General features: G+C 44.6%; 1 protein-coding gene across 4 annotated transcripts in view; it reads right to left on the bottom strand.

Annotated features, from left to right (window-relative positions):
* CHKB (choline kinase beta) overlaps window positions 1-25211 on the bottom strand; it is a 461430-nt gene that overhangs the window by 325976 nt on the left and 110243 nt on the right. For all 4 annotated transcript variants that reach the window (XM_069629455.1, XM_069629456.1, XM_069629457.1 and 1 more), the window contains one exon: window positions 4287-4400. In XM_069629455.1, coding sequence (XP_069485556.1) covers window positions 4287-4400 — 114 coding nt within the window. The remainder of the gene's footprint in view (window positions 1-4286; window positions 4401-25211) is intronic.

Genomic DNA, 25211 nt, shown 5'->3' on the forward strand with positions numbered 1-25211 from the left:
CAGCCAGCTAGCCAATCAGGACTGGGTGCATGCAGGTAACCAAGTAGGCTACGGACAAGGAGTTTCGGGTACCTCCCTCGCTTCCTGCCCGACACACTGGAGCCAGAGGCAGGTTTCAGTACTGAAGCTTGTCAAAGGCAAAACAAACAAAAGGGTTATGCCTGGTTTGGCGAGAAGAGTAAAACCCAAGAAAGACCTCACAAACAAGAAATGGCAAAAAAAAGAAGACTGGGGCCATTTTGACACAATGGTCACCCATGGGTGCTATACTGCAGCTGAGGATTCAGCCTGCAGTAGAAAAGCACAATGGTAGGAAAATGAAACCACTGCCACCAGCCATTTAAAGTAGTGAGGGTAACAAATGTTACATGAGTAAGTAGTAAAGGCGGCTACTAAGTAACCCCCCCAGCACTCCATATTAGATGGGGTGTGCTGGGCCTACAGAAAAAAGTTAAGTAAAGTCAATTTCACTTTACTGTTCTTGGGAACAGTAGGTCACCCAAGAAAAGGTATTTAAACCTGATGAGAAATCCAAAGGACTTACCTGTGCCACTGGACTGAAAGTGCTGTGTGTCAATACAAACGGTAGATGCCTATGGAGTTTGTCAGACTCCAAAAACAGAGAAAATACAGTCCAAATCAGATCAAAAATACATGAGTGAGAAAAAGGTCTCACTCACTCCAGGATAAATGTCTCACTCACTCCAGGATAAAAATAAAAAGTCCTAAAGTCCAGCAAAATAGATGGGGTCTGTAACGCTCACCTGGTATCCACGGGGACGCCACTCAGCCTGCTCGGTCCAACCATGATCTCGAACCCTCCCCTGGAATCCGTTCAACTGTTCATTTGGAAAGGCCCCAGGCCTACATAGGAAGTGTAGATGGCATTGGTTAATAAATGTTGTATACTTCTTGGGATCTCCTGTGAATCGCTGGCTCAGGTGGGGCAAAAGGGACTGCCCCAGGAAGAGTTATCTGTACAGGGTTGGCTGATGGTACTGGCGTTGCTGACACGTTACCGGGCAACGGTGCATGTCCCGCCTGTGACTGGAGAAGTTGCCGGCCTAAGTCATCAGTGCGTTCTTTAGCGACTATCAACTCTCTCCTCAGGGTATTGGTTTCCTGCCTGGCCGCATGTACTTCAGCACGTAATTGCCCCAGCATTTGGGCTAACTGGTAGGTTTCTGACGTTTCCATGACGTCCAGGTGGCTTGTGGTGTAAGTCTTTGCGTTCTGTAACACTCATCTGGTATCCACGGGGATGCCACTCAGCCTGCTCGGTCCAACCACGATCTCAAACCCTTCCCTGGAATCCGTTCAACTGGGGGGCCTGGGTCTGGAATACAGGATATCTAGATTTAGCTTAATAGTCTCAAGTCGTTTGACTCCCACTCCCCTTGAGGATCAAACCTTCCCCTGTGTCCTCTCCTCACCTTGTTTTCTTGTATAGGTTGCTCTCCGTCCTGCTCTTTGGCGCAGGGGTGCGTTGGTTGAGGTGGGCGCTGTGCGACCTAGTTGCTCCACTGGTGCGGCCCCTCCCATGAGTTTGGGCTTGCTGTAACACCAGCCCGATAAGGTAGGTTGTCAGTTCTTGTGGAATTGTCCTTTTCTATTGGGATGGTGTTGTGCTGGTTAAGGAAGTTGAGCGCTGAATGGTGAGTGAATACACGATGCGCGGCGCTGTTCCCTTGTCTTTATGCTGACCTATGTCGCTCTTGTGCCCAACAGGCTGCTGCGATGTCCCAACACGGCTGCCGGTGAGAAAATAAGTTGCGGTAAGTAAAGCGCAAGGTGCGGCGCCTTATTGTCCTCCATGTGCTAACCTGAGTTGTGTTTTCCCTTTTAGGTCGATGGCGTGCTCCGGAGCTGAAGTTACCAAGAGCGACTCAGGTTCAGGTAAGCGTTTGACTATTCTTGCTGTTTTTAAGGAATCTGAATACGAGGATGCTTACTAATGTTCTTTATCTCTCGTTCCTTTTCTTTGCAGGCTGCAGCGTTCCCGAATGAAGCTGACGCCGCCGAAATACTGTCCGATAGGAACGGAAGAACGTTGGATGGAAGCAGGTTCTTCTCGGTACGGTAAGTATAATGGTAATGCTGTGCTTGCAAGTGCGCTGGATGCGGAGGAAAGGCCAAGGCCTACAGGAGACCGATCTGAACACGGCGAGTGTCACGCTGCAGGCGCAGAGTAACGCAAAGCGTGTTTCTCTGCCCGGGCGTGGTTTTTATAGCCTCCAGGTATCCCAGGCATCCATAGGTCAGACCACACCCAAAAGGCTAGACTACATAACTCGGTTCATGGAATGGAGTTATGTGGGGGCATCCATATTGCCCCAAGTACAATGCTAAGTCCAGTTCCTCATCAGTCTTCTGCTTTATGTATGAGCCTGGCGCCGAGGCGACTGGGAGGCCCTCAAGGTCCATGTGGGGGATGGTGGTCTGGCTCCAGTGCGTTGTCTAGGGGGGCTAGGGACAGGGATCATGACAGTTCTCTAAGGTTGAATAGAATATGCACAGAAATTAGAATTCTCTCTAACAGGGGGTAGATCTCTCTCCTCTGCAGGTGCCTCCCTCTGGAATGGTCTCCCTGTCCCACTCAGACTTGAGCTGGATCACCTGAAGTTCTGGAAGCCACTTAAGACCTTCCTCTCCTCTTCTTCCTTCGCTTTCCCTCTCCTCTGCTAATCTACCTGTCTGCTCTTCCTGACTGGTGGCGTGGTTGCCCTCAGATTCACATAGGGTGGCACCACCCACCCCTTCGACCAGTCACCCCGCACTGCCTTCTGGCCTACCCAGCACTACCAGTCTGGGACGGCACTAGTGTAGTCCTCTGCCGTCCTTGCACTTACTCAGAGCCCACTACTATGACTGCACTTCCCCTTCCCCCTGCACCTCTCCCCTCACACTCTCCCCTGCACTTTCTTGATGCACTTGCACGATCTGAATGTCACAAGGCCTAGTAAGATCGTTTGTCTTGTCATCCCCGTCTCCCCTCCTTGTCCTGGGGTGCCTACAAACACTTGTGTAAAAGAGCGTTATAAATACCAAATCATATATCTTCACACCAGAGATGGTCAGCACCCCCTAATGTTCAGCCAAAGTCAAAAAATTGTACAAGTCAACAAAGTGAACAAAGCCACAGAATGGAACTCTTCCTTGTCAATTCTTCAACTCCAGCTTCACCTTTTATCACAGTCTCGCCGGCATGCACTTGTCCCTGTGCCTGCGTTTTGTCTTCTATTCTGTCGTCCGGGCTTCACTTCTTCTTGATGCCCTACGAGTCTCTTGGGATCGTTCCTTCGATTGGACTTCTCTCAGCCCTCATAGTGCCAGGAAAGGGGCTTGTCTCCCTCTCTGCACTCAAATATGCTTTTAAGGTCTGATTAGTACCTTCTCTTTGTGATTGCCTACCTGGGTTTGTTTCCCGATTGTTCTCCATCTGCTTTGTCGAAGATTTAAACGCTGCTACGGTATTCAGCACCATCTTAGAATCGCTATGGGTGGCTGTGCATTTTTCGGCACTCTGGTTGCTCTCGTCTGAGTCCCCATGTCCCTGCAGTCTATACAGGAAACAATGGGTGCTTAGCCAGGCAAGTTCTTTCGATGCAGCCAAGCCACGCCCCATTTCTCGTCTCTCTTGTTCTAACCAGAGTCTCAGTTTAAAAGGTATAAAATGGTATTTTGTTCTTCCAGGGTTTATTTCCCCAGACAACTGTTTACATATCATATATATCTGTGTACCAAACTGTTAAGTCTATTCCTTTCTGACTGGTAGATACATGTATTCTAGGTAGTTTACCCAGTCCTCCTCTTCTCTCCTACTATGGCACTGGGATCTACAGCATGTCATGGAAGGTAGCAGGCCTATGGGGGCCTGCCGTGTCCAACTCCGGGGAGGTACATCAAGTAGCAGCAAGACCATCCTCATGCTTAGTGGCCTGCTACCCCTACATACTAAGATTTGGAGTTCTGGGGGCCCACTACAGCATGTGAAATAGATTCCTGTGTGATACCTTGCACAGTGCGAAGGAAAGTCAGGGCAAATTCAAATTGCTTAGGCTACACATTCTTTATTAAACTTGGTGACGGTCCATGTTTAATTCTACAGATCTTAGTACCTCAGAACCTCTGGTTTTGGGTGGGTCTGGCATATAAAATCATCTTTATGAGCTTAGGAGACATGTGCACTTAGCCTTCAATTGTTACTGTTTTTTCATGTGTAGACAATATGTCCCCAAAACCCATCTTAATTCCCTTCTTCCCAAATGTAAATTAATTTGACTCACCGGAATGTACTGCTCCAACCTGCCCTGAGGAAATACGCCATATAGTCGCGGTCCTAGGGCACGTTCCGCCAGGATGGCAAACATGACACTCTCCAATACCAGAGAGTCCACTCCCTGCAGCAAAAAGAAGACAAAATAGGCTAAGCAGCAAAGACAACACAGTCAGGCCCCCTTAGAAACTGCAAAACACAAACAAAATAAGTAAAGGGTAGCCACCTATCAAAATCATGCTGCACACTACTTGCACTAGAAATAAAAGAACAGACAATCACACTGCAGGCAAAATACACCAGAAAGAACATGTGATTGATCATTCTGTGGCTAACGTCAAGCTCGATCAACGGGTTGAGCCATTTCCCTGTAGGCTACAAAAATGCCAACAGTCATCCAGGAAGTGAGCCACATTGTGTATGCTCCCTTGAGGGTATATCTCCTACATGGATAAAGGTAGGTTTTCCTATGCATAATCTACCTTCTTTCCAGCCCACAAGAAGGTATAGACCTGGGTTCCCCGAAGTTTTAGCAGCTTCCTATGTGCTACTAAACTAAAACTCGGTTTACTGACAGACCATAAGTCACCTGCTTTTTCAGCTATAAAAGTCAGTCATGAAGAACAAAACAACAAAAGTTAGTTCATAATCTAATAACGACTTTGAGCTCCTCTTTCGAAGTGAGACCTAGTTGAGGGAGACGTCGGGCCCTTCGATTGTCCAGGCACTTCTGGCAAATTACGCCCTGGTCCATTTGGATAGCGTGCCCCCCCCACCCTGGTGGCAGGGTGGCATTGATCCACAAATCCAAACATAAGGTGTCCAGCACGGCCCCGAAGCACTCCTTCTGCTGGTATATCGCCCTCCAAGAACGGATAGTGCTTTTTGCGCCTCATTTCCTGCGCCGATATTGGAGCTTCAAATTACACATCCCAATCTGGTGGTCATCGGAGACTTTAACTTACCTATCAATCCTGCTACTGCAGGGCAAGTTGCCAATTTTATGGCTCTTATGTCGGACTTTGGGCTCCCCCACAGGGTAATTAAACCTACCCATCACCAAGGAAATATTCTGGATCTTATCTTTGCCCTGGAGACATACATTGACACGGCCTCTCCTACTCTGTGGCTTGGTCAGACCACTTCCTTGGACCCTTTTCGATCATTCGGAAGGATCCTCCCTCTAATCTGCCTAAGTCTGCCATTTGCAAACGCAGTTGGCGGTGGGTGGCCAACCATGAACTAGTCACTTCTTTGCAAGCAGGTGGCAAACTGCTCCCTAGCCACCTTGGAAGACACTTTTATAGCAAGGGCCGACTTATTAGCCCCTGTAAAAACCATGTAAACAAAAAAGTCGCCCTCCTGAACCCAGGTTTTCTAAGGAGCTTAGATCTAGCAAATTACAGTGTAGACAGGCAGAGAGGAAATGGCGCACCACCGACTCTGCCGAAGCCAAAATCACCTTCCGTAATGTCCTTTCCTCTGATCATAAAGAAATAATCAAGGCTAAGAAACCCTATGTCAGCCACACGGTGGAGGTGGCCTTGAATAAACCAAAGTATTTGACTTGGTCCAGTCGCTCTACTCCAGAGACAGGTCGCCCCCTTGTGACGCCTTCGCGGGACCTGTGTGATTCCCTTTCATCTTTTTGTGTGGAAAAAAAATCTATTAAAGAGAACATAAAAGACGAGGCAGACGCGCTATCCATTGAAAGGGTACATATTGAGCCCCCCTCAGCCCTGTGGTCGGGGTCTACTTTCTCCCTCTTCTTAGACGCTGATATCTTGACAGCCATTCAGTGCCTAAAGTCTTCCTCCCCGGCGGACACCATATCATTGGCCCTCTTAAAGGAATCTTCGGGCGTTATGATTGCCCATATTACCTCTGCTGTTAACCTCTCTTACCACGGGTGTATCCTGTCCTCCCTTAAACATGCCTTGTTCATTGCTTTGTTAAAAAACCTTTCTTGGATCCTGAAGTGTTGGCTAACTACCGGCCCATCTCTCTTCTGTCATTTATGATGAAAGTACTGGAAGCTCTGGTCTCTCCTCTGTTATCTACCTTTCTAGAGTCTTCTCAGTACTTTGATACATTCCAATCTGGTTTTCGGCCGGGGCGAGGCATTGAATCGGTCTTGAACTCTGTGCTTGATGACCTAGTGCGATTGGTGGACCAGGGTGGTGTCGGAGCAGCCCTGCTTTTAAATCCGTCAGCGGCATTTGGCACAGTCCATCATTTCACCATGGTCTCCCGTCTTGACTGGTTCACAGCCTTTCTTGATGACCATTCCCAGTCTGTTTCTCTCCTTCCTTTCCGCTCTGCTCCTGTCTCTCTTGTTTGCGGGGTCCCGCAAGGATCGGCACTCTCTCCAATTCCGTTTAATGTCTATATCAGACGCCTTCTGCATCTTCTTCAATCACATGGCTTTGGCTATTATTCCTATGCGTACGACACCCAGATCCTGTTCCGTTTGGACCCGACTCAGTCTGGGACTGCTGCTCGACTGAGGAAATGTCTTGAAGAACTAGGGAGTTGGATGACATCTAACGGGTTAAAGCTAAACGCTAGCAAAACCAATGTTTTGGTTGCTGGGAAAACTCCCTTCGCCCCATTTGTTTTGGACTGCTGACTTTTGGCCTTCCTCTGTTGGCCTCTTCCCCATGCCCATGCTATCTGTCAGAAACCTGGGGGTCAAACTCACTGCCTCCTTGTCCCTGGAGGAGCAGGTGGCGGCAGTCTGCAAGACTGGCCATTTTAAACTCCAGGTCTTGCTGAAGGTTTTCCCTTTGATTCCCACAGCTTGCCAAGCCCCGGTGGTGGCCGCCCTTGTATTGAGCGGATTGAATTACTGTAACTCGCTCTAGTTGGGGCAGCCTCTATACTTAAGTGGTTACAACTTCTCCAAAACGCAGCAGCGAGATCCATCCTTCGCCCCCCCCTTTTGGAACTCACATGTCCCCTTTACTGAGGCAAGTGCAATGGCTCCCCGTTGAGGCTCGCATTGTGTTTAAGTTCATGTGCATGGTTCATCAGGCCTTCTACGGCATCGAAGCAGAGTATCTGCAAGCCAAATTTGTGCACTACTCTCCTACCCGGTCTCTACGTTCCCAGTCAGCCCACCTTATAGCTGAGGGAGGGGGGTTTGTCTTGTCCGTGTTGGCCGCGAACGCCTGGAACGACCTTCCCCTTGCTCTGCGGAGTACCGCTGATCATTTTGGTTTTCGGCGGAAATGAAAAACTCTACTATTCTAATTGTGTATTCAGATTGAAACCTCCTTTATGCCACTAGCGCCATGATGCTGTTGGCATACATGCGCTTTAACAAGTTCTGATAACATAACAGGTACTGATGATATGCTAGAACTGGATATTTCTGAGCAGTCCCTAAAATGGCCATTCATGTCACATAGAGCAGATCGACAGAACACGCAAAAGTGTTTTAGGTGCAAGTGGTTTTATTAGTGTTCTCTGGATGGGGTTTGAAAAACACCCATAGGTAACAGGGGTTTATCTAAACAATAAAGAGGGCAAGATCATCTTGGAATAATATAAGTAAAAGTTGAAAGTGGGAACAAACTATAGTGCACACAGCTTTTCGGTCTTTTTGGGAACTAACTGGTCTCCCTTCGGATCCTTTGATCCAAGTATACATGTAAGGTTATAGTGCCCTGTAAGATTCCAGGCCCAAAATTGGAGGTGGAGTAATGTCTACATATACTAGGGGTTTATCTAAAACTAATTAGGATGCCCCTACATATCAGAGCAAGAATTGAAGGGGGGTGGAAATGATAGTGCACCTTTTAGCTTTATGCTTTTCACCTGCATGATCCATTATTTGCAGCACAAGAGCAAGCATATGTGCCTTTCAATGCAGATCACTCATGTACCTGCACTGCTGATTCTGACTCTGCACACTTTGGTTCTCTGTGGCTCCCTCTGCAGTCCAGGTAGCCAGCAGCTCCTCATATGTGGCTTCAGTCAGCTCCCTGTCCGCTCCACCTTCCTTCACTGTAGTTTGCTTCCAGGAAGTGAGGATTGTGTCCTTTGCGGAGCCTTGCATGTTGCCAACTATGTTTCACTCTGCTGCTCACCTGCAAGCTGCTGCACTTTGATCTCCCTCTTCACCCACAGACCCAACCCTCGGAAATCAACAGAACCACATACATTAATATATTCACGGTGGACCTCAACCTTCATCTACTACCCTTGAAGGGGCCCCAGTTACATCTCCCTCACCACCCCAGAACACTTTCTTACTTCGACTAATGCATCTTCCTTTATACTAATCCCTGATCCCGTGCGTATTGGCCCCATTTCATGTCCTTCCTCACTATGATCATATGGTTCATTGCTCATTTAACATTTCCTATTGTGAGACACCCTCTCACTTGATTGCCCCAATTAAAGGATGAAACTATGCATGTGCTTCTTATTGAAACATTATATCCTAGACAAACTCATTGCAGGTCTACTGTAAAGATGGCAGACAATTCCCTCCTTATTCCTAACAAGAATATGATTTGTCAAAGATGACAAAGTTATAAGACTTTGGTGCATGAAAACCAAGAACAGACTCTCATCACCTTGGTGCCACAAAATAAATTCAAACGGTAAAGGCCAACTATGCTCAGGCATCAGAAAAGGGAGAGGAAAAGCCTGAACACCAGTAGAGAAGAAGAGAAGCATTACTGATCTTATGCCTACTCACTATAGTATAGTATGCTAGCCTGCAACAGAACACCAGCAAGGAGGTGGGCTTGCTTTGATGTATAAGAATACACCCAAAAAGTTGATCATGCCTCCATTAACCCTCTGAGAGAATATGTTGGTTCAAAGCACTGTTAACCCCTGCACCAACCACTACTCCAACATATCGTCCAGGTAGGTCTACAGTCAAGATGGCCGCATTTACAGATCTTATTGCCAACTTCTTAGTAACCTAGCCCTCTTGTATGGTTTTGGGATATCTGGGCTGAAGTACATACGCCCCCAGTTTGAGTAAAAGAAAATTATTTCGGTAGGACATAGCATACCATAAAAACACAACAGTAAGCATCAAAATATTTATAAAAACAAACAAGTAAAACCATCACATAAACTTAAAAACAAAATCATGGACATTCAAGCCTTAATAAAGATTCTCTTCATGAGAAGGCACGCTTTAAAAATGTTAAAACAGCCCACCCCACCTTAACAGAATGTACCCATAACAAGAAATTTAATGCAGGCTTGTAGCGTCGCAGGCCACAGCCCTGCAAAATAGTTTGTTCTCCAATTATATAGAAGGTGGGGCAGAATAAAAAGGAGATGTGCCAGATCTCCTTTGGGTGCCCTACAAAGGAGACAGGACTTGTCAGTTCTCCCTTTGGACCAGACCGATATCACAGCTTGCAGATGTATGCCGTAAAACAGGCCTTTGAGACAGGAAAGCGCTCAGACAGATGGTTGGCCCAGCTCAGATATTTCTGAAGGCCAGGGGATGTAATCAGTGACTAATCTATTGGCAGGCTTCATAAGCTCCAAGGGCCCTCTTCTGGACAGAGGAAGTTGGAGCACACCTGCTCTTGCAGAATTTACAGCCTTAGGTGATAACAGAACTGATGTATAAAAACAAATACCCTCCTCTGCATCAGTCAGCAGCGCCCTCACAATAAGTGTCTCTGGGCACCAAATAACCATTTAGTTCTTGAGTCAGAGTAGCTCTAGTGCTTCTCCAAATTCTGAGCCAGTGATTGACCGGCAAGGCTCCAGCCAAGCCGCCCAACAACAGACAGCCATGCTCTTTATCGACTGCAAAATTTGGAGCAGAGCCAGACAACCCCAGAACGGTCTTAAAAAAGTAATTCTCGGCCACCAGGATGAGCTCCAACCAGCCAAAACCCCACAAATCCATACCATAATCTAGCTTTACCATGGTAAACATTTAGTACCAATGCTGGCGGCTTTGCTTTAAATGAGCCCAGAGCTCTGGATACCAGCTTACCCGCTGGATTGCCCGTTTAAACCTTTGTAGCTGCTTCTCAGCATGTGCCACTGGCCACAGATTTGCAGCGAATCTTACCTCAAGATAATCAAAATGATTAACTCTTGGGATTAGCTCTCCTTTACAAAGAAAGACTAAAGACCTCGGGGGGCGTTTCTTTCCACAACACACCACAATGGCCGATTTCCGGACATTTATCTTGAGCCCAAGATTGGCCATAAATCTAGAATAGTCGTCCACCAGACGCTGTGATGCTCTGGGGGTGCGGGCAAGTAAAACCACATCAGCGTAAGCAAGTACTGGCAGATTTCTAGTACCCAGCTTGGGAAAATCAGAAGATGACTTCAATAAGTGTTCATATAGGCCGTTTGTATAAAGACAAAAGAGGAGTGGAGCCAGGACACAACCCTGACGCACTCCACTCTCCACTTGGAAAGAGCGGGTGCATTGTCCGTCAGCTCCACTCCTCACTTGGGCCATTGTAGAGCAATGCAATCTCTCCATCAGGTCCAACAATGGACCAGGGAAGTTCATGGATCTGAGCACACTCCACCGCCTATCACGATTGACCTTATCAAAGGCTGTGCTCAGAGCCATGAAAGCCAAAAAGTTTGGCTCCTCCTTAAAAAAACAGCGACTGTGCTGCAATCAAGTAGAGATTCATAGCCTACTCTACTGTGCCCAGACCCAGCCTAAAGCCCAGTTAGATAGGGAGAGGATACTTGCTTTCGCAACCCAGGACTCTAGTCTCCCAAGAATAGCCCATGCCAAGATCTTAAAAGCTGAATCCAACAGGGATATCGGCCTATAGGGCACCGGCGGCTTCCTTGGGCCCTTTTTATATAATGGGCAGAGCAGCGCACAAGACCTGGAGGCTGGGATAGGTCCTCTGGCACAGACCGCATTAAATCTAAGAGTCAAAACAGGAGCACAGAAATCCGGCTGTGCCATAAAAAGATCTACTGGCACGCTGTCCGGGAAAGGGGCCTTGTTCCTACCTTGTTTTTTTGATAGCCAGCAAAACCTCCTCCATTGCAGAAATAACACTGGCTATCGCATTACGAGTTGCCAACTCGATGCCACGGACAGATAAACTGTCCCAAAACATGGTCCCACAATCACTACCAAATAGGGAAGAACTAGCCATAACTGTTCCGATGTCCTAAATGTATAGAACGGTCCCTTAATAACGATTTCCCAGAACAATTTGGGATTAGAGGCCGCATAATGAATCCAGTCCTCCCATGTCTCTCTATTTCCTGCGTGCAATGGCTTTTTTGTATTCTGCACAAGCCTCCTTAATATTCGGTTTTGTGGATAAAGGGTTCTTTAGAATACTTGGCAGCTAGGTCTTCAATTTTGCACATTCAGAATAAAACCATCTAGGGCAAGCACTAGCCCTCCTTCTGCCCTCACAAAGAATAAATATGGGCGAAAGATTGGACAGAAGTAATCAACAAATCTGCCCCAACAGCTTCCTGTTCCATACCCTTACAAGTAATCTTTCCATAAACTGCCAATTATTTCTAACAACCACGCTCTGCAGGCGCGGAGGATCCACCGATTGCCATTTAACCCTGCAATGCAAAGCATTAAAAGGCATTCCCTGAGAACCAGCAGAGCCCATAAGGGGCAGCCCACACGGAGGTCTCATTTTGAGCCAGATAGGCTAGATTGTCAAGTACTCTGAACCCACTGATACGGCTCCAATCCTTTACTGGGACACAAAAGTAATCAATAGTCGAACGTCCCAATGCCGAAAAAAAAGTAAAGATCCCCGGACTATCCTCTATGAAAGGACCATGGACAGAACGCTATCCCCACCTGAAAAGTAGCCTCCCAAACCTAGTGCTCTCCCTGCAAGTTCGGGTATCTTTCGTTACAGGAGGAGGCACACTAGCCTGATCGTCTTCGACTGGGTCAAACAAAATAGCGATGGCTTCATTTACCAATTTAGCATTGTAATCCCCTCCCAAAACAAGAAGTACCTCATTCGTGGCCACCCAACTCACTAAACCCTCCATCGCTAGTGTTAAGGTGGAAAAATAATGTGGGTTGTTATAAAAATTCATCACCAACATGTTTTGCCCACCCCTCCTACCCATTCTCACCGCTTGCAAGAAAGTGTGGGAAGACTAAAAATAGAAATCTTCACTCACAAGAGGGAGCTTGACCAAGACCAATATGCATAATTCAACATGTTGTTGCTCCCTCTGGCCCCTCAAGGCGGGTATAGAGTGGGTCATGACTCCCTCTAAAGCTATATCCTTCACAGCCCAAGATTCCTGTATTAAGGCAATGTCAATCCCTTCACGCAGCAGCAAAGATTTAAAATCTCCCAATTTGGAATTGATGCCCACCACATTCCAGACATAAAAACCAAGGTTTCAATGGGTTTGTGGCCAAGAGATGACACAGACGTTTAATCAGACCTGAGGGCCATATTAAACAAACCAATGCCGGGGCATTTCATGGGCTCCCTTGCAGCAAGGTCCCTAAACTCCCTGCTGTTGCTTTATCTGTGGAGCCAAAGTGGCAGAGGCATACACCTTATCCCGTGCCTGCTGTTAGATTTGAAAGGATGTTCGAGGGGGCTGCCTCAGGCTCGACTCTAGTTCAGGTCTAGTCAGAACAAGAATAAGGCGAGTGAACTTAGAATGGTCAGCTCCAGGGAGGGCAGCATAAAAGCTGTGATCCTGTGCCCTAGACTGATTCCCTCTTTTACAATTCGGTATGTCTACACCGGCTACCCCTGAGGCAACTCAACCAGCCAAGAGATAAAAAGGTGCAGAGAAAAAGGACAGTGATAAAAGCAGAGAGGACAGATTGCTGGAATTGCTAACCAAAGTGACATTAGATGTTGCAGAGATAAAAGCAACACCCTTTAAATCAGAGGAAAAATTTGAGGAGGTGGTCAGGAGAGTCGATTCAGCCGAGGCACACCTGAATACAGTGGATGAGAAGACTCAAAGACTGACTGCCCAAGTGAGAGAGCTGAAAAAACTTAATGAGAAAATTACTTTGAAACTGTCTGAACGGGAAAACTTTTCCCGAAGAAACATTCTTCGAATAGCCGGATTGCCTGAAAATGCTGAGAGGGGTAATGCAATTGATTTTTAACAAAAGACGTTACCAAAGATACTGAATTTAGACCCAAAGGTATCCTTATAGATTGAGAGAGCTCACCGTTTCCTAGCACCTAAGCCATCCATACGGGAGTAACCAAGGCACCTCACTGTTACATTTTTAAGATTCCCAGTGAAGGAACTTATACTGAAAAGAGACCGGGAATTGAAAGACCTAGCATGGGGTGGCAATAAAATAATGATATTTGCAGGTCTGAATAAAGATGTCCTGGAGAGGAGGCATGCCTTGGACAAAGCTAAGATGAAAGCTCGAGAAAAAAAACATGAAATATTATGATATACCCTGACATATTCAGGGTTATAATTGATGGTCGTCTACACTCCTTTAGTGAACATAAATCTGCTGAAGCTTTTCTGTCAGGTCCCATGGAGGGTACATCTTCAGATACAGAGTTTACAAAAATAATAAGAACAAAGAAAGAAAGGCCTGAGCAGCTCAAAATTTAAATAAGGATGACATATGTTTGGACTGTGCGAGTTGAAGTTGGAGCTAAATTTGCTCTTTTTTATTATTATGTTATAATTATTCATAATATACTTCTACATCTACATATGAAAATGGCTGCCATAAAACTGCCGTTATTTAACTTACTATGAATACTATGGAGCGTATATTGCCTTTTAAAAAATCTGTGGGCCTGAAACAGAGGAAAGAACCTATGGACGTGCTCAGGAGATACATCACTAAATGCGTCTGGGAAACAGAGGCTATGTGATGCGACATGCAGCCGCAATAGGAGATCCTGCAGACCGGTGAAGGAGAACATGGACAACATATGACAGTGGGGAATCGCTCCTGGGTAGTCAGCTTGTGAGTTACACTATCCTACTTACTGCGCTGCCTCGCGCTGCAGTGGCCCCTTCTCTGTTCCTAAATGGCAGAGCGGATGCATGAGCTGTCAATTCCTCTCTTGACGGCTTTCCCCATTCCCCTTTGTTGTCTCCTATCTCCCTTGTAGCATGCTGGCCCTCTCTCTTCTGACTTTGAAGTTTTGGGCAGTATTGCTGATGAACCGATTTATACCATTTCTGTAATGGACAGACTTTTACTTACTGTTCCAGCAATTTCGTACTGCTGGCTTTCTAACTGGGCTTTCTAGTGCAGGTTGCCGCCCTAATGTTAACATATCTCGTAACCTCGAGCCCAATTATGGAGAATTAAGTTGAATACATGAGGGAATGAGAGAGGAGTGGGGAAAGAAAAAAAAACGAAAAACGAAAATGTATGGTGTCAAAATGCAACTGAAGAATTGTAAAAAATGTTAAGTTGTGAATCAAATTTTAACTCACTAATTAAATGGAATGAGGACACTCAAGATGAGTGTTGAGCACACGGAAAGGGTTGTTGATGCTGTGTCGGTACTGCAAGATGGGATTCTTACAGTGTTGGAGAAAAACGCATGCCACGTGTTTTCTTTTCGAGTTAATGGGAAGGAAGTGGTGGGCTAAATTTGACAGAAGGAGTTAACTGACTCACATATTATGTACTGCAGCCAGGAAAGAAGGTATGCTCCAACATCTGCTATGCCAAGCAAGACAGAAAAATCTAAGGCAGATATGATTTTTGAAGAGGAGATGACATGATATATCTACCCATGAGGAGGAATATATGCACCAATAGTGATTATGCTATTTTTGATGTTGCATTTTTCTTTGTTGATACAAGTCTGATGGTGAGGTATAAAGCAAGAGATTGATGCATTGAGGTGAAGGGGAAGTTTATTTTAGGAGGAGGCAAGTGAGGTCAGAGGGGGATACTTTATGGTAAGCCATTTATTTTCTAAAGGAAAATGTGACTGGATGAACTGTGATATTGTTTAACAAGGGTTGGGAGGAGGGTGCTATGATGTTTGGGGAAAATAATATTTAGAAAGAAGCTAGTTTGTCATATATGATGTATAGAGCTTAAGTAGAAGGAATATTGTATCTGTATATGGTTGATAAAGAAATTGAGGGCATTCATTATATTAATAGATGCAATGGTTGAATGGGTCAGATGTTACACATGTAAAATTGCATCACAAATGAACAGATATATAAATTCTGAACGGGGGATGGCTTCCAACAAGACTATTAGGGAGAGGATGATAGGAACTGTTGTTCATAATCTATATGTTGCTATAAGGAACACTCTGTAAAAAGATAATGGTCTAGCTAACAGTTATTTTGGAATTGAATTAAGGGGGAAAGGGGGGAACAAAAATAAAGATAAAGAGGGGAATAAGATTAATAATAATAAATTGTATTGAAATGAATGGGCATAGATTTACTGGTAAGTATAGTTCGAAACAATGTGTTTGTTGTACATAGACGCACGCAAATCGTCCGATGAATGTCAGACTAGTTGAGGCTTATTGGTTTAGATTGTTAACTGTTAGTCTGTCCGTTTGAGGAGGGGTTATATTTGTTTTGTTTTGTTTTTGGGGTATTTTTTTCTTTTTCTCTTCTATAGTAATGATTCATTTGGTGAACTTGAAAAGGAATATATTCAAATGATACTTTTTAGACAGGAAAATATAGGAGGCTAAAGTATGAAACCGCTGAACTTTGTCTCTTTGGAATGTGAAAGGTATAAATTGTGCTTCTAAGCGATGGAAAATTATGGCGAGGATCTGGAGGAATAGAGGAGATATAGTATTCCTTCAGGAAACACATTTGAATGATCAATCTGAATACCTTTTAACTAACTCCAGATATACCCAAGTAGTATCTAATTGTTATGACTCTGAATCGAGAGGATTAAGCATATTATTCAGAAAGGGATTACCAATAAAAGTAGAGAAAATAATGAAAGATGATGAGGGTTGCATATTGCTAATAGATCTGTTATATGATGGCAAGAAGATGACAGTAGGACATGTTATGCCCCATGCTCACCAAGTGTGCAGTTCTTTGATGGGCTGAGTGATTTACTGAATGAGATGGGGGAGAAAATATCATTTTAGGGGGAGATTTTAATGTTGTGATTAATGGTAAATTAGACAGGAAGTCAGAATGTAGATATGGAAGTGAAAGAATAAGTGGTGAGTTTTGTGATTTTACACATAAATATAACCTGGTAGATGTATGGTGGGAGATGCACCAAAAGGGGAGGGAGTACACCTTCTACTCACCAGTTCATAAATCGTATTCGAGGATAGATTATTTGCTTATTAGTAATAGTTAGTCAGTCAGACAGTGTGCTCGGACATAAAGGAGAGAGGAATCTCGGATCATGCACTACTTGAATTGCAAATAAATATAACGGGTCTGAAAGATAGATCCAAGAGATGGAGATTGCAGGCAAGAGTACTCAAAGACTCAGTCACTACAGGTCTTGAAACTTAACAAAAATTACTTTGATGAGAACAAGGGTACGGCAGACATTAAGATTGTTTGGGATTGCTTAAAAGCGGTATTAAGAGGAGAGCTGATAGGTAGATCGGCACATGCTAAGGGGAAAAAGGTAGAGGTTGTAAAAAAAAGGTGGAGGAGGGAGTTGCAGGGTTACAGAGAACTTGCGAAAATTCTGAAACTGAGTCAAACAGGATAACATTAGGGAAGTTCGAGGGTGAAATGATGAATCAAGTAAATAAATACAATGGCAGAAAAGGGGATATTTCATACCAAACAAAAATTCTGGGAATTTGGAGATAAATAGGGAAAGTTATTAGACAATAAATTGAAGGGGATAGCTACTGATAAATGTATTACTTCCATAAAAACTGATGAAGGGGAAACAAAAATGTAGAAATACGGGATCATTTCCATGATTTCTATTCACGATTATACAAAGAGGAGCTTTCTCCAAGTGATGAAGATCTAAATCAATTCTTTAGTAAAATCAATCTCTCAAAACGATTGATTGAAGAGAAAATTAAGCTGGAAAAAAAATGGAAGTCAATGAGATACATAATGCGATACAACAACTTAATAGTGGGAAGCCGCCAGGGCCAGATGGCCTCATTTCTGAATTTTACAAACACTTTGTGACTCAGTTATCGCCGATCCTTTGTGATGTATTTAATGATTTTCTGATGTCAGGAACTTTGTGAATGAATGAAAGAAGCATGGATAATTGTAATACCTAAACCGGATAAAGAGCATAAAAAGTGTGGAAACTATAGACCAATATCATTGTTGAATGTGGATCTAAAAATGTTTACTAAAATAAGGTCAAATAGGCTGATTGAATGTGTGGGAGGCTTAAGTGATGAATCGCAAGCAGGCTTTAATCCAGGAGATTTGGATATGACAATATTAGAACGGTACTGGATGTTGTAGGTGCAGACAGGGAGGGTGACAAGACTCAGTGATAGGTTTTCCTGATGCTGAAAAGGCTTTTGACAGAGTATACATTGGAATAAACAGGTTTTGGTCCCATGTTTATGCAAATGGTTGATTGTATACATAAGGACATTTCGGGAAAAGTACTAATTAATGGGTTGATATCCAAATCCTTTGTTGTCAAAAGGTACCAGGCAAGGATGCCTACTGTCACCATTTTTATTTAATTTGGCTTTGGAACCGTTGCCGGCACATATTAGACAGTGTAAGGAAATTAAGGGAATACAGGTCGGAAATACTGAGATAAAGATCTTAACTTATGCAGATGATATGATGATTCTCGTTTCAAACCCTGAGGTGTGTGGGTTAGTGCTACAACAAATGTTTGAAGAAGTTGGCAGAATATCAGGACATAAAATAAACTGGGACAAAACTGAAATATTCCCTCTAGCCAATGTATATGATAAGAATGTGTTAACATTCTGGATCTGCAAATGCTCCCCAAGTGGAGTAAATATCTAGGAATACATATAATTAAGGATTTAAAGAAACTTGTCCAGTTTAATATTGATAAAACAATAGACAAAATAATAAATATTAAGAAATGGGAGAGGCTTCATTTGTATCTATGGGCATAAATGTGATAAACATGGATTACCCAACGTACTGTATATTATACAATCACTGCCTCTACTGATCTCAAATATTTGTATTTGCATTTTATTGAATTTATATAGCACTTTAATCCAAAGTGCTTTACATGAGGAACAAGAAAATATACAACAAGCATAAAATGGCAATTGCATCACAACTGGAAAACAGTACAAGGAAAAATGTACACTATTGCTGAGGTAAGGTGAGAGTGAATAGAGGTGTGAGAGGGAATGGGAGGTATGAGTGGAGGTAGAAGCAGAAGTTAGAGGGGAGGCGAGAAGGTGTGAGGGAGAAGAGTGGAAAGAATAAGACTAGATAAGAGCAGGAGGTAGGGTAGAAGGGAGTAGAGAGGAAGGAGAGGGTGATGAAGAACAGAAGTAAGAGGGAGTAAGGGGTGAGTAGTGAGGTGGTGGGAGAAATAGGAGAGGAAGCGAAGGGTGTTAGGGAGGGGAATGGAAAAGATAAGATTTTAGAGAAGAGCGGAAGGAAGGGTAGGAGGGAGAAGAGCGGATGGGTAAGCGGTTCCAGTGGAATGGAGCGAGGAGTTGGAAAGAGCGGAAACGGGAGGGGTGCAGGGTGGTGGGGGAGGAGAGAGTAGGAAAAGATCAGCAGAACAGAGAGAACGAGAAGGGGTACAGAAAGTAAGAAGGGAGGAAAGGTAGGGAGGGGCAAGACCACAGAGGGATTTGAAGACAAGACAGTGGAACTTGAATTTGAGCTGGGAGTGAAATGAGAGCCAGCCTAAAGAAGTGAGAGAAGAGGAGATGGAGTCAAGAGGTGAGAGAAGGCAGAGGGAGCAGATGGCGGAATGGTAGACAGATTTGAGTGGGGAGAGGGGAGTCCAAAGAAAAGGGAGGAACAGTAGAACATTCTGGAGAAGATGAGGGAGGTAATTAAGAGTTTAGTAGCGTGAAAGGTTAGGAGGGGTCGAATTTTACGAATGTTGTAAAGGTGAAAGCAACAAGACATGGCAGTAAGAGAAATGTGGTCAGATAGGGAAAGGTGAGGGTCAATATGAAGACCAAGGTTACGGGCATGGGGAGAGAAGGAGAGTTGGGAGGGGGGGAGAGAATGAAAGGGGGAGGGGAGGGAGGAGGAAGAGTGTTGGCAGGGAAGAAAAGGAGTTCTGTTTTTTCAGCATTAAGAGTAAGGAAGTGAGAGGACATCCAGGATTTAATAGCAGAAAGGCAAGAAGAGAGTTTATCATGAATGTCGGGAAAGAAGGAGGAGAAGGAGAGGAAAAGCTGGGTATCATCAGCGTAGAAATGGTGCGAGATACCAAATGAGGAGATGATTGGAGCTAAGAAGGAAGTATATAGTGAAAAAATAAAAGGGGCCAAGGACAGAACCTTGGGGGACGCCATGGTTGAGAGGATATGTGGGAGAGGTGGAGCCACCCCAGGAGACAGAAAAGGTGCGGTTGGAAAGAAAGGAGGAGAGCCAGTTAGGACTGAGTCTTTGAGGCCAAATGAGGAGAGGGAGTTGAGGAGAAGAGGATGGTCAACAGTATCAAAAGCAGCGCAGAGGTCAAGGAGAATTAGAATGGAGGAGTGCTTAGAGTAGCGTGCAGAAAGGAGAGAGTTAAGAACAGAGATGAGGGCAGTTTCGGATGAGTGAAGAGGGCAGAAGCCGGATTTGGTAGAGGGTAAGAGGGAGTGGTTGGAGATGAAGGAAGAGAGTTGAGAATAGACAATACGTTCAAGAGGTTTGGAGACGAAGGGTAGGAGAGAGATGGGGCGATAATTGGATGCAAGGTGGGGATTAGCAGAAGGTTTTTTGAGAATAGGGAAAATAGTTGCGTGTTTAAAAGGAGTAGGAAAAGTGGAAGTCGAGAGGCAGATGTTAAAAAAAAAGGAGGTGAGATGGGGTATGAGGAGGAGGTAGATATGGGGTCAGCAGGAGAAGCAGTAAGATGAGTTCTGGTTAGAAGGAGGGTAACTTCGGAATGAGTGACAGTAGTAAAAGAGGACATGGAAGAGGATGGGAGAGGAGGTGGAGGAGGGGAGTAAGAGGGGGAGGAGAGGATAGTTTGGAGGAGATTGAGGACTTTGTTAGAAAAGGAGACAAGATCAGCAGCAGAAAGAGGAGAGGCAATGGAAGGATCAGGGGTAGCTGGATAGAAGTCGGGATAAGGTTCGAAAGATGCAGCGAGGGTGGGAGGACTGAGACTGGAGAAGGTCAGAGAAGTAGGTGCATTTAGCGGAGTTGATGCAGGAGTCGTAGAGGGTATTAAAGGAGAAGTAAGCAGATTGGTTAGAGAGGGTGGGGTGTTTGAGCCAGAGACGTTCAAGGCGCCTAAGGAGGCCCCGCATGGAGGAGAGATGAGAAGAAAGCCAAGGTTGAGCAGGTCGGCGAGAAGGGCGAAACGAGGAGAGTTATATATACACTTTATAAATAAGCGTTGCAGAAAATTGATAAAGTATTCCAAACCTTTTTATGGGGAGTAGGAAAAAAGACTGCGTATTCCAAAGTATATTCTGTTGCGTGATGTTAAAGAAGGAGGATTTCGTTATCCAGATCTTTTAAAATATTATAGAGCATTCCTAATTAAGAAAGGTTCACATTATTTTGATAATGATGATATAAAGGGTTCCATCGAGGGAGGGGGAGAGGGAGAGAGAGGGGAAGAGGGAAAGAGAGGGGGAGAGGGGAAGAGGGAGATTTGTAAACCTTATCCTTTGCATCCGATAGCTTCAGCTAAAAAGGCTTGAACAACTTGGTGTAAGGAAATGGTCAACACTTTGGGTTTAATTATGATGCGTCAATTTGGCATAATCAGGCATAGATGCTTGCACTGGCAGAGTTGGACCAAGAAGAGTATATTGAGACTTATTTGAGGGAGGTAGGATACTAGGCTTTGAGCACTTACAGGATAAGTTTGGTTTGACAGAAGAGAGATGAGTCGATATACAGAGTTGAACTTGTTGATAAGTCAAAGAATAAGCATGTTTGATGGAGAATTGGAGGGAAGGCTGGAGATTTGTAAACTGTTTGTCGGGCGAGAATACAACGTGCATACTTATATGTGCTTTATGACTATGGGGTTGGATTACATAGGATCATGGAAAAAGCTGATGGATTTTGGTCAAATGACAACATGATAATAGAGGAAGAATGGAAGGATCTTCTTAGGGTCGGAGCAAATGCAGGTATGGATATATGTCTACGCTTGATAAAGCAGAAGGTTGTTGGAAAGATTTATTGGAGCCCAGTGAAGATGTATGTTAAAATTGAGGACTGATGAAGGGTGTTGGAGTTGTGGTAATGTGGTAGGGGAACCCTACTACATCTGCTTTGGAGTTGCCCAAGAGTACAGGGTTTTTGGAAAGAAGTTATAGACAGAATTGACATGATTTTTAGTATAACTATTGAGTGGTCGGCTGGTAACGTGATACTGCCAATGCATAGAGAGAGAGATGCTTGACCACAAGAAAATATAATACCTGGATTGATAAGGCTATGGTAGTAGCGGTTAGGCTGAATGGAGTCTGGAAGACCAGGAAGAAGCCCACTGTGGAACATTGGTTGGTAGAAATGCAAATGCTGTCAAAATATGAAAATATTTATTTGACAGTTAAAAGAGGATATATATCTTTCATTCTGGAGTCCACTCAACACTCTAAAAGAGTAAAGGATGTGGGGGGTTATTTATTTATTTGTTGTCTAGTGTTGTGTATGCATATGTGACTTACTGTATTTTATCTATTCTTTTTTTACATGGGATTTGAGATGAGTTACTACTTTAGAGTTGTTGGTTTGATATATAGTTGAAGATTTAGGTGGATGATACTGTAGTTATGATAGTACAGGATTTTAATGTTTTGATAGGTCAGAGCTAAGATATGTTAATATAACCCATGTGTGTTGAAAATGTATTTTGATGCAAAACCTAATAAATACTTTTTAAAAGCAACTTTAAAAAGAAAAAAAGAATAAGGCGAGTATGATCAACATAAGGCTCCGGATTGTCATTACACTTGAGACCTTGATGACCCACAGGTGTACGCCCAAAACAAAAAACACCACTGACAGCTCCACTCGTTCTGCCAGTGATACCACGAATCATGAATATGACGAACTCCGCCCTGATGTCTTCAAAGACTTCAATCCCCTTGGAGGCCAGGACCTCAACAGTTCGAAATGCAGGTGCGAAAGTTAAAATTGGTGAAAGAAAAACGAACATTGCACCCCTTGCAAAACATGCAATCTGATAAAATGCGTACAACCGGGAACAATTTTAAAGAAAGATCATTCACCCCCAACCCTTCCTTCAAACCCAGTCTCTTGTAGGCATCTTCATTGCCACGTGTCAGGCCTTTAAAGCAACAGATCAGAATTTGATCTTGCCAGCCTCTCAGGGGATTAGCCTCTGCAACTCTAACTCGGTACGGTGCTAGGAACAGCCAGACGATTCCCAAGAACCCAGGCCAGAGGGTTTGGACAATAAAAGTGCCCCCAAGTGCTCGGCTCTGTCCCTGCCCCTCCCCTGCAGTACTCTGCTCCCACTGAGCACCTTGTTCACGCTGCTGAAGTCTGATCGACAATTCCTTTAGCTCATCCATACAGGCCATATTCCCAGCAGGAAGAGCCTCCATTCCGATGCTGTCCTCTGGATTTGGGCCCCCAACTACAGACTCTGCCATCAGACTTCTCCTCCCCACCCCCCTTCCAGGTTTGCTGAAACTGTCGGGACTTCCATAGTCGACGACTAAGGGACACCCAGTCAATGGTTGATTGCTTGGGATGTCTTAGCAGCTCTAACTTTAGCAGCCTTTGAGGCACTGCCTTTGGGATCTTGCGAATGCGAAGTTTGGCCACTGTTTAAGTGCCTTTACAAACTTTGAAACCTTTATAAATGCTAAGCTGCAATAGTTGGGCAACCTAAATATACTCAGCCACCCACTGTCACCAATGCCAACAATGCCAGGGTATCCGATTTAAGCGGCGCTTGGTCAACCTGTGTCAAGTTAGACTGCCCCTCCCCCCCCAGCAAGCACAAGGAAACATCACAAGGGTACCAAAACACAGGAAAACGTGCCAAATACATGCCCAACCAGCTACTCCCAGCTCGTATCTTGTGGCTCGTGCCACCCAAGGCACGGGAAGCACAACAAACAGCACAGCACCCCAATCAGCACAACACTTCTCTAAGCACCTCTCTGAGCACAAGCACTGCAACTGGCAGACCGTGCTCACCAAACTCACTGTGCAGAACAAAGCTGCGCTCATTTGGTGCCTGACTCTTGGACTGATGTCGGAGTTCTGGAATGCCGGAATCTGCCACAATATTTCTAGGTAAGTCATGGAAAGCTGCAAGGACCGAAATCAAGCAGGAGTGCCGCCACCCCCAACGCTCTCCAAACATGATGAGAGATTAGAACAAAGCACCTAGAGTCGCCTAGAGTCAAACTATACTGCACACGCTCACAGCCACTTGAGACTCAATGGCTCAGGATCTGGGGAAATTCACATTCTCCTCAGTTTAACTATTAGAAACTATGAACTATTCAATCTTGAAAAATTAATTTACGGTGGAGCTACACATACAGGAGGTCATACCATAAATCCAATTTTCTCTTCTCCCCTTGACAAACTAAACTTTTGGAGGCCTTGCTAAAGCCAACAGATGTTTCAGAACAGTGATGTCATTGGCCCCCTTTAACAATGGGGCATCTTCTCAATAATTGCCTATACTTGCACCGACATACATTTCAAAAGGAAGTTCCCTTATTTCAGGGATCTAAATAGTTAACAGCCGGTAGCTATCTATCTGCTGCTTCTAGCCTAGAAGAGCCTGGTCAGCTTGAAACCAACAGTTATCAGGAGGTAATTGTGGCTCTCAGGCCAACTTGTGCCTAAGCAAACATGCACCAACGTTGAGTGTTTTAGAATGATAATAGAGAAGAATTAAGACGCATCTGGTAAACATTCAAACATAATAAAACAGACATAATGGGCAAAAAGGTAAAGTATGCATCTCATGGGAAGGTTAGATTTGCGGTGCGCCGTGTACTCACTCCTGGCACCTCAGCAGTAGCTCTTGCTTGTTGGGTGATGCCTGACACCCAGGAGCTGGTTTTAGCTTCTGCTCATCAAATCTTAATTTCAAACCCTGGTATTTTGAAACTTGGGATTTTGCATCTAACTCCCCTTTTTAAGCAATCATTTTAACCAGGCTCATCATGCTGTCTGACAGAATATTATGGACAACCTAGTCACCTCAATTAATCTTATGCTTGACGTTTGCTATCCTTGGATTGAACAGAAAAGGAGAAAGGACAAACCACAAGATGCTTAATTTTCACCAGAATTAGACAAAACAAAAAGACTAAAACCTTCCCTTGAGCGCAGATGTCAAATGTACTACACATAAAAAAAAAATCGATTAGCTGTTTGAACTGCTGTCGAGTCTAGCCACCGATTTTGAGCTTCAAATATATCAAATCTATGATGAACTCAGACAGAAATAATAAAACGCGTGCATAGCATTCCGGTGCTGGACTGCTGTGTGAGCTCACACACTCCTTTGTAACTTTGCAAAGCTTGGGGTTTCACCCTACGCAACCATGGGTAATCCAGACGTGGACCGCTTGCTCACTGTGTCTTAAGAGTGGCTGAGCTTCACCTCATTGATGAGGCCCGACTAGGCCGAAACACGTGTCTGGGGTTGCTGATGGTACTGTTGTTCAGAGGAGATTTGCCTAGCATTGCCTAGCAAATACTGATATGCAAATGGCTTGTTCTCCTCTGTGGAGGGTGCAGTGAGCTAAAACGTGCTTGTCGACCCTCCTGAGTGGAAGAAAGTCCCTAGAACAGGGTATTTGACCCATGTTCGGTCTCAGCAGAGAGGCTCCCACACTCTAGCTTGGGAATCATAGTCGAACCA

Source organism: Ambystoma mexicanum, chromosome 12, assembly GCF_040938575.1.
Source record: "Ambystoma mexicanum isolate Mex_15411 chromosome 12, UKY_AmexF1_1, whole genome shotgun sequence".
NCBI classification, from domain to species: Eukaryota; Metazoa; Chordata; class Amphibia; order Caudata; family Ambystomatidae; genus Ambystoma; species Ambystoma mexicanum.